The 10,153-nt window shown below is 59.2% G+C and overlaps 1 protein-coding gene across 1 annotated transcript; it reads right to left on the bottom strand.

Annotated features, from left to right (window-relative positions):
* Positions 1-1,237: 1,237 nt before the first annotated feature.
* TSPEAR (thrombospondin type laminin G domain and EAR repeats) lies at positions 1,238-9,282 on the bottom strand (the record flags this gene model as incomplete). Its single annotated transcript, XM_084291871.1, has 12 exons — positions 1,238-1,391; positions 1,766-1,867; positions 2,241-2,428; positions 2,722-2,951; positions 3,731-3,917; positions 4,506-4,738; positions 5,780-5,911; positions 6,399-6,555; positions 7,026-7,116; positions 7,249-7,487; positions 7,582-7,802; positions 9,189-9,282. 12 exons carry the CDS (start codon positions 9,280-9,282, stop codon positions 1,238-1,240), a joined length of 2,028 nt encoding a protein of 675 aa, XP_084147997.1.
* Between the last annotated feature and the right edge of the window lie 871 nt (positions 9,283-10,153).

The following is a 10,153-nucleotide window of genomic DNA, read 5'->3' as shown; positions in this document are numbered from 1 at the left end:
AGGCTCCCAGGCGGTGCCCATCTCGACACCCCCATCCTGCAGCACCCCGTGTGTGTCTGGGTGGGGTGTGCAGAGCTGCGGGTGGGAGGGAGGCGTTTTGTAATCACTGCAGCTCTATGTCTGCGTGCAATTAACCTTAAATCAAAATTAGGCTGTCCTGGAAGAAATGGTAGCCGGTATCATTATGCCCTTGTTGGGGAGGCCAACAAGGAGACCCGAACAAGGAGGCCCAAGCAGGAGACCTGGGGCTGGGGAGGCTGGGGGATGCTCAGGAGGAAGCAGGAGAAGGCACGAGCTGCGTCCCATCCTCACATCTTCCCTGCAGCCTGCGTGAGGTCCTGGGAGCCCCCAGGGGTCCTGCAGAGCCAAGGAGAGACCGAGGATACCTGGAGGGGTTTTAGGGACCAAAGGAGGAGCCCCCGTTGTGGGCAGAGCAGCTCGACTTCCTGCAGCTTTCATGGAGGGGTGCACGCAGTTTATTGGAGCCCTGGTTAAACAATAGATCACCCCAGATAAAGGCGAGGAAAAGCATCCCTAACCCTGCGCACAGGGGTGTAAGGACCAGACAAGGCGGTGGAGGCCAGCAACACACCGACACACACCCACAAAACCCTCGGGATGAGTGCCCAGGAGCGCGCCTGCCCTGCCACCTAGGCAATGCCGGCCGTGACAAATGCCTCTGCCTGCCAGCTGCAGCTGTGCAGCGGGTCCGTGGGTTTGTACAATACACACACGTCTCTCAGCGAGGACAGCTGAGAGCAGCCACGGTGGAGGGGAGGGTCAGCAGGCGGTGGTGCCAAGAGGGACCCCCGGAGACAGCCCAGGCACGAGGCACGGTGCGCCGTGTGGGGCCAGGGGGTCCTTGCCAGCTTTGGGGCCCCTGGTGTCGGGCAGCCAGAGCCAAGCTGAAGCCAACTTTTCCCCACCTTCTCCCACATCGTTTCCTACCCGCTGCCACATGCCTGACCCAAGAGCACACGCTCTGCTCGGGCTTTTTCTTCCCTGGCTTTGCACGAGCTCTGGCCGTGACAGCAGGGCTCTGGGACCCTCCTGGCTGGAGGCTGCTGAGCCCGGCAGCTCCTGTCCTCCTCTCTGCCCTCTGGCACGCACAGCCAGCCGTCCCCGGGTGGATGCTGCAGTTGTCCCTGGGCTTCGTCTGTCCCGGGCTGGGGTCTTCCCACTTCCACGCCCTTGCTCGTCCCAGTCCCGGCAAGGAGCTGAGTACGCCTCGGCCACCTCATGTGGTTTTCAGCTTCAGCACCTTGGAAAGTGGCTCCTTGGCACTGGAGTAGATGAGGTAGGAGCCCTCGGTGGTGTTAAACGCCTCCCAGTCTCTACAGCCAACGGTGGGAAGGTGGTGAACTGCTACGAAGCCTTCATAGCCTTGCCACCTGCACGGGGAGGGCAGTTAGCTCTGGGGGCACTAAAAGTGGGCAGGAAAGCCGGACCTGGAGCCTGGCACCTTTCACCTCCATGCAGTGCTTCAGGGTGAGGGCTTCCCTTCCTGCCTGGAGGCCTGTGCAGAGACAGGGAGCAGGCCTATCTGTCTCCCCTTGCACCCTCCCTGTGCTCTCTCTGGGAGAGCAAAGAGCCACCCACCCGTCCCCACAGCTGTGCCTTCCCCATGGGGTGTCCTGCACCCAGCCGGCCAGTGCAGGCATGAGGCTGGGACCCGGCCCCTCAGGCAGGGACAGGAGTGCCCGTGTCCTCCGGCTGCCCCCATGTCTGTTGGAGAGCTCGCCCTGCCCCAGCCATGCAGCAGTACCTGTAGATAATACTGTTAACAGAGAAGGTGAAGCCATCGAAGGAGTTTGCTACCACCAGAAAGGAGTCGTCCCCCATCGAGAAGAACTCCCAGTCCAGGGCGCTGGGGGATGAAGCAGGCAGAGGTGGGTGAGATGCACCGACCCCACACCGAGCCCTGCCACCCTGCTCTGACCCCACTCCCAGGCACCCGGCCAGCCCCAGCCCCAGCTTTCCAGGTCTGGGAAACCCCAGTCTTCCCAGGCTGCTCCTGAAAGGAAATCCATCCTTCTTCTCAAATCCAGGGCCTTCCCTTAATTCCCACTGGGATTCAGTGCCCAGGCCTCGTCTCCCATTGCCCTCCCCATCAGTTTCACGCTCCAGCAGCGTGCAAGCCCCCATGAACTCTCTGGGCCCTCCAGGAGACCCCTATGCAGTTTGGGGTGTTCAGAGTAATACCACAGGCTGAGGAGCACCTTGGCTCTTTGCACAGGTACCTGTAGGTTAGGAGATCCTGGAATTTGACAAACATCTGGGCCGTGACGTTCAGCTCATAGATGGAGGAGTTGATGGCATAGAAATTAGAAGGCACTGGCATCCCACTGTCATAGCTGTGGCTGTTGGCGACAGCCAGGAAGACTCTGTCCCCGATATGAAAGACCTCCCAGTCAGCAGCACCAAAGGTCTGAGGGGAAAGAAGCCGCCCAAGAAGCATCACATGGGACAAGCCTTTTGCAAGCCAAGCATGCTAGGAAGTGTGATGAACCTGACAGGGGTGCAGTGTGGATGCTACCCGGTCTTAAGACCTTCCAAGGAAGAAGACAAACTTCCCTTGGTCAATTCCTAGGGGAGAACCAGTGGGAAACTCTTGCTACCTTTTCAGAGGACTAAAGAGGACCAGCCATCAAAATTATTCCCTGGCTTGTCTCAACCCAGTGGGGAACTGAGAAGCAGTGTGTGACCAGTGGGTAACCTTACCAGAATAGACTGGAAGAGCTGGAAAGAGCCACGGAGCCAGATGTAGATGTGTGAGTAGATCTTCGTGGATGTGCCATTAAATGTGTTGGCCACGGCCAGGAAGGAATATGGCCCAATGGTGAAAAATTCCCAGTCGTAGGCACCAGAGGTAGGGATGGTCTGGTTGGTTTCAAAGAGCCCGGTCCGGGGGTTCCACCTGTATATCACACTGTCTATGTTGTGGTTATTCCCTGGGGGAGACAAGGACATGTAGAGTGACGAAAGAACAGAATAAAGATCCAGAAGCAGGTCAGACGAGACAATATTTGCCAGCCTTGCCGCTTGGAAGCCCTTCACCCCCTGAGGAGAGGACCCTGGGGGCATCTCCACTTGCCCCTGGCGTGGTGGCCAGCCTGGAAACCTCCTGAAGCTCCAACCAGAGCCTAATCATTACCTATTTATTTATTATTATTCCAACAAAAAGCTGGCCCCATCCCAGGAGGAGGGGCGGACTCCCTGGTCCCTTTTCACCCCATGCTCGCTCAGCACCTCTGCCCTTGGCTAGGCCCCACTGATGTGTCTGGGAGTGAGCAGCAGCAGGACCACAAGTTTATAGGGTTTATGGGTGATCCTCATTGCAACAGAAGAGAATGGGGCACAAAGGGCTCCGGGAGGAATGGGGCTTGCAGGGAACGGCCGCATGGATGAGAGGCAGCTCTGCAGAGGCTGAACTCCAGCTCCTGAAGGGAACAGATCCAGCTTGGCTCAGCCATGAAGGTCCTAACCCCTGCATGATGTGCACAGCCCCACCATGGGGCCTTGCTGTGCCAGCAGGTCTCATCCTAAGTGCTGGGGTCCAACACTGGGGGTGCCACCAGCCCGGGACCCAAACGAGGCCGGTGTTGTCCTGCAGAGCCAGGGCCCCAGCACTGACCCATTCACCCCTCGCAGTGTAGGATGCCTGCCCCACAGGTAGCTGAGCCCCAAGCAGGTAGCTGAGCCGTGCCAGTAGAGAATAAGGGCTGGGTACCTTCTCTGTGGTTGACCACCGCGAGGAAAGCCTCTCCCTCAATGACAAATGCCTCCCAGTCCCTAGCGCTGTGCGTGGTGATCCTCTGGTGGGTGATGAATTTCTCCTTCCTGTGGCTCCACTTGTATATTACAGAGAACTCCTGACCCCTGTCATTCTGCTCAAAATTAGCCACTGCTAGGAAGATCTGAAAAATAACAAGCCAGGACATCTCGTTTTTCTCCTCTCATGGGGGCACATAACAAGCACGGGCAGGGCAAGGATGGGTTGGGAGGCTGGGAGGCTTCCCACGGAGAAAGGTTGTTCAGAAGAAAAAATCACAGGTAAAATGACAACAGGAAAAACGATAATGGTGCCCTGAAATAAAATATTTTCCAGGCCAAAGAAAAACCCTGCAGCCAGGACCGGTGGTACCAGGGTAGGGACAATCCAAACTCCCCTGGGAGCCCTGCAGCTCTCAGCAGATGATTTTTTTGCCTGGCCTGGAGCTCCTTGCAAGGGGATGACCCCACAGGAAGATCCTGCCAGCATCGGGGGCTGACGGTTGCCTGGGTGGGTGCAGCTGTGCCTCAGCAAACAGGGGGCCGTCCCTAGGATGGACCCTAACCTTGTGAATACATGCATCAGTGTGACTCTGTCAAAGACACAGGCGATGAGGATTTACCCCCTGCACCATGCCTGAGACACAGGTCTGCCCTGGGCTAGGTGAAGGGAAGCCAGCGTGGGCCACCTGCAGCTTGGCGCAGCCCTGAAACAACCTTCCAGGCAGACTCACCTTTTTCCCTATGGTGAAATACTTCCAGGACTGAGCTTGGTAGGTGGGGATGTTCTGGTAGGGCACAAACTTCCCGTCAGTCCACTTGTAGACGGCTGACCCCGGGGGGGTGTACCGGTTGGCAGTGGCCGCAAAGAGTCCCACCTTTGGGATGGTGAAGACCTCGATGCCCATTGTCTCCGAGTTGGTCACCAGGCTCTGGTGCTCCTCCACATAGTCCAGTCGCTGTTTGGCTACAAAACCAACAGAAAAGAGAACTCAGAACTGGATGGCCCTGCTGTGAGATGCGCCCAGCACCAAGATGCATGGTACAAGTCCTGATGGCTTCCAGAGGTAGGCAGGGATGGGGAAACCAACCACTGCCAGCTCCTGGAGAAGGCAAAAAGCTCGTCCAAACCCAGCACGTGGTTGCTGTCATAAGAAAAGCCCCAGAAGAGGGGCGAAGGATGGCTCGGTTGTTCTGTGCCTCCTGCTCCATGCTCTCACACTGAAGCCTGGGTAGGCCGGTGCCCAGGGAGGTGGTCGCGGCACCCAGGCTGCTGCAGTGTAAGAAGGAACAATGCCCTCGCACACACCTTCATTTTTAGGTAGTCCTGAGTGATGATCCTTGTGAGTCCTTTCCAATTCGGGATATTCTATGACTGTCTGGAGATGGATTTTGGTAATTGTGAGCATGCGGGTGAAATTTGAGTTTTATTTTCAAAGTCCATCCCCTTTCCTGCAAGGCCTGGGTGCTCCAGCGTTGTCCTGCTATTTTCTGCACCAAGGCCACTAGGGCTGGAAAGACATGGGGACTTTCCACTGTCACCTTCCCGCTGCTCGCTCTGGTATCTCCAGGGGCTGAGGAGTCCTTCTGCTCCTTCCCCTCTACCCGCAAGCACTTCAGCACCAGCAGCACTCACACACTGGGGACCCGCAGCAAGGAGCAGCCCAGCACCCCAGACATGTGCAGCACAGCACCTGGTGGCCAGAGCTGTCCTGCTCGGGCAGACTGACCTAAGGAGGACTGGGAGGGACAGAGAGCACAGCACAGACAGACAGCACAGCACGGACAGACAGCACAGACACTGTGTGAGTGAATCCAGAGCTGCACTGAGAGTACGGATATGGGCACAGACAGGGAGGCATGCAGGGACAACCCCACTGTATCACCCTGCTGGTTGTCAACGTCCTTGGTTCCTGCCCCCCAGTGTCACCAAGGGTGAATCTCTGCTCCTCTCGTGCTGGAAGAGCTTCCCCTTTCCCGGCAAGCATCATGCATAGCATACCAGTACCTTCCAGCATGGAAATCCAGGTGCTGCCGTCACAGAGGTACAGCCCTCTCCGGGGGGCGTTGAACCAGAACTGCGCCTTCTCCTGTTTGGTGCAGGGTGGACGGGACCCAAGGGTCACCTTCATGTCAGTCTCTGGGCACAAACAGGAGCAAGGCAGGCATCCTTAATGCATGTGATGAAGGAAGGAAGAGGCTCACCCCAAGACACACAGCAGGCTGAACATCCCGGTGGGCACCAGGGAACACAGCATCCTGACCCCGAGCCAGATGGCTGGCTGCTGGCACCCGGGGGGCTGCTGGCACCAGCAGTGTGAGCCCATGGCCACTGTGTTACCGGGGAGGCTCGAGTCTCACCTCTCTTCTTCAGGCTGGATTCACCTGGACCCCAGTCCCTGTCACCCCATAGCAGTGCCCACCTGCCCCCCAAGCTACCCAGCTTCTCCTCCTCTTCCTGAATTCAAGACACCTGGATCTCTCTCTGTTATCCCCAGGGGAGACTTCCAGGGACACAGGGTTCTTAGGAAATGCTGCTGCTCCGTGCCCTCCTACATGCAACAAGCCCCCTGCAACACTGGCAGGACAGAGCCAAGTGCCCCGAGCACTCGCTGGCAAGCACTGACCGTAGGGGTACTTCAGCACCTCGTTGCTCGCTGACTTCACTGGCACGTCCTGGAGAACAGCAGGGATGGAGAGCGTGGCTGCTTCAAAATTCACAGCCGGGCATATCCGAGGGGTGGCGTCAGCTCCTGGCAACAGGACAAGCTGCCTCAGTAGACCCTGGGAAAGCAGGAACAGGGGAACAGGAGCGAGTCCCATGAGGCTGGGAAATGGAAGCTGCAGGTGGTTCATGTCCTGAGCTTCCCCCCAGACTCCTGTTTGCTTCCCTCCTTCCCAGGCTGCAACTCAGTGTGATTCACACATGTTTCTCAGATCAACGTTACGTGCCAAAACCTCTGACCTGGGCAGTTTAACAGCTGGCACGGCTGGAGCACTGGCAGGGGCTGTGTTAGCTGCAGAAGGCTTTTGCTGCTACCACTTCTCACCAGGCAGGCCCAGGTGTAATTTTTGTATTAACGAGACTGTGCCACCAGCTGTTGCACATTTGTCCAGTCGAGTCCATGCAGCCAGGAGGCCACGGGCTGCCAGCCAAGCAGAGGTCTCCCCGCGACCATGCACACAGCACCTGCACCCTGCTCTGCCTGGGGACCCCTGCCCCGCAGCGACCTGGTGACACAAAGGACACCTACCGTGAACAAGCCCTTCCTTCTCCTCCTGTTGCCCAGGTAAAATCTGGCTCTCTTCACAGACAGAGAAGCTGGAAATGGCGTCTCCACCACCCTGCAGCAGGCAGAGGATGATAACGTCGTGGTGGCAACTGGGGGACACAACCACCCAGCAGAGTGGTTGCCCTGCCCTCTGTGTCCCCCAGCACCTCTCCCCCGAGTCCCCCAGGAGCTGCCCCCGACCTACACGTCCTTGGGGCTGCTGCAGTCCACCGTCAGCGAGAAGGACTGGCCGGAGACGGCCAGGACGAGTGTGTGCCAGCGGCTGTCTGCCAGGGAGACGTTGCGGAAGGTGACGCGGGTCTGCCAGCCGCTGGAGCGCTCCTGGCTCCAGAAGAGGAAGTGGAGCTTGCTGGGCGCGTAGCGGAGCCCCACCAGCACGCTGGGGCTCTCCTCGGCCATCAGCGTGAAGATGTACTCGTTCCTCTGCAGGAGGAGGCCAGGGAAGGTCTGCCCGCTCCTCTCCCGGCCTCGCACCCGATGACAGGGGCCGGTCCCAGCCCCCAGCGGCGGCGCTTACCTTGGCGGGGACGTCGAGGACTCTCAGGGTGACGATAATGGAGAACTCCTCAGGGAAGCGGTCGCAGTGGACGAAGAGGCGCGAGGCGGGGAAGCCCAAGGCCCGGGGCCAGGCGGCGGCGAGCTGGAGGCCGCGCACCCCCTGCACTTGGAACACCCGCAGGCCACGGGCCAGGCCGCCGGCCGGCACCACCTCCGAGAGGATGTCCAGCGGGCGCAGGTCTACGCAGAGAGACCGCGGGACACGTCACGGCTGTGCCAGCCGCCCTGCCCTGGAGCTCCCCTGCTCGCTCAGGGCAGCAAACCTATGTCCAGCGTTGGCTACAGCGCTCTGCAACACCGCAGGGGCCAAGGCCGGCCTCCCCACCCCACAGGCTGGATGCTGTGGCGGGGTCTCGATGGCATGAAGCACCCCACGTGCTGATCCCCACTCTGCGAGCTTCCAAGGGCTCTGCTCCCATCTGTCCAGCTGGCACCAGAGCTCACAGCCAGAGCCAGGAGAGCAGGGAAGTGCCTACGAGTGTGCTGGCACAACAGGCTCCTGCTCCCGTCCCCAGGGCAGGGGGCACAGCAGTCCCTGCCCCAGCCCCAGCTGCACACAGGCACTTCCCCAGCGGATGCGAAAAGCTCTCATTAAATAATTATACTTTCCCCCAGATGAGAAAAGAACACGCACAGCCCTTGGGCACCACCCAGCTGAAAAAACGGCACTGGGAGACAAACCCCTGCTTGCATGCAGCTGGGGAACAGGCAGCTCCGAGCCCCCACACAGAGCGTTTTCCTGCCAGGAGCTGGTCCATGCAGTGGCCCTCTGCTTGTCACACATCCAGCTCGCGGGCCCTTAGTACCCGTTTGTACCAAAATCCCTTCTGCTTAAGCACAGAGGGGAGGCCAAGCAGGAGAGAGCCATCAGCAAGGCTGGCTGGGCACGTAGTGGGGTTGAAACAGCCGGGATGAGGAAGCACACCCTCCCCAGGCACTTTGCTTAGGAAAGGACCAGAAAAAAGTGCACGGCTGTCAGGAAACAAGCAGTTTCTGATATATTTTTTTTTTTTCTCCAGCAAATAGCGCAAGCTGAATTCAGGCTCAGGTTTGCAGAAGGGTTTAGCATCCCCCGGGCTGCCCCAAGGGCGGAAGGGATTAGCCCAAAGGCTGGAGGCTGTGCCTGGAGAAGGCAGGCAGGGCCCTGTCCTCGCTGAGGCAGTTTCCAGCTAAAACCAAAGACGTGAGTCCCAATTTGCCTCCCACATCAGCTGCTGCTAACGATCAGCAGCCACCGGGACCATGCTCTGCAGCAGGAGCACAGACCCCGGGGACGTGGGACGCTGCCAGCTGAGGGTGCAGGAGGGGCAGTGGAAGCAGCGGCTCCACAGCTGGAGGGACAGGACAGGAACCTCCTGGGGCACTTTTGCCACCAGGAGGGCTTAGGATGCATCCGTCACCCCGAGACAACCCACAGGGGTATCCAAACATGCCTGGTATGGGGCACCCTGCAGCACAGCACATTTCCTGGGGGCTGCTCCGGCAGCACGGGGAGCTGAAAGCCCCCCAGTATGTCCCACTAACGCCTCCGAGCTGCCCTCCCGTGCCGCCGACCCCGGCTCCTACCTGTGCAGTGCTGCCACGTCCTGCCGCCCCGGGCAAGGCCCCCGCCGGAGGCCCAGTGGAGGAGGACGGCCCAGAGCAGCAGCAAGGCCGACATGGGGGGCTGGCCGCAGGGGGTCCATCCACCCCGACGGATGGATGGAGGGATGGATGCTCACAGCCCCCAGTGCCCTCGCATGGTCCTCCCGTGGGGCTGCTGCGAGCACTGCTCAGGGCCAAGCCACTGCGGGCCGGGGGCTAACACCCATCTCCTGCGTCCCCCTGCGTGGGCATCACGCCGGGTGCTGGGGCTGCCGAGGAGGCTGCAGGGCAGTGTGGGCTCAGCCTGCGTGCAGACATTTAAATGGCAAGGCGCGGGGGGAGAGGAGGAGCCCCGTTTCCTCGCGGAGCTTTTATCTTTTGCCCAACCCTCTGGAAGGCAGCTCTGGGGAGGGATTTTTTTTTTTTTTCTTTGCTTCCTTTCGGTTTTGGTGATTCATTTTTCTGGGGTCACGTGGGGAGAGGTAGGAGAGCCGCCCCTGCATGTGGAGGCTGAGGTGGGCACCTTGCTGTACCCAAAAGCCCCCTGCTTTCCGAGCAAGATCCCAGCCTGTACAGGGGAGATCCACCATCCACTCTAGTCCACCCAACCCTGCCCAAAAAACAGCCAGGCCCTACAAGATGGATTTTTCCCTCAGTGCAGGTGATGCACGGCCACTCTGGCCATGCCCATCACAAAGCTCGCAGCCCATGGCCAGGTAGCAGGAGCAAATCTGCTGCAAGGAGGGCAGAAACGTGCCACACACCACTTTGGAAACCCTCGAGGTTACAGTATTCAAACGAGAGACAGCAGTGGAAAAACTCCCTGCGCACAGCAAGCTCTGCTCGTTTTCTCTAGCCACAAAACAAGTTACTTCCATCCTCTGAACAATTGAAATTAGCTCTCCCCCTCCCCCCCCAAAGTCTTCCTGCGAGGCAAACGGCAGAAT

Source organism: Netta rufina, assembly GCF_964035555.1.
Source record: "Netta rufina genome assembly, chromosome: 9".
NCBI lineage: Eukaryota > Metazoa > Chordata > Aves > Anseriformes > Anatidae > Netta > Netta rufina.
This window is presented reverse-complemented; position numbering and strand designations above follow the sequence as displayed.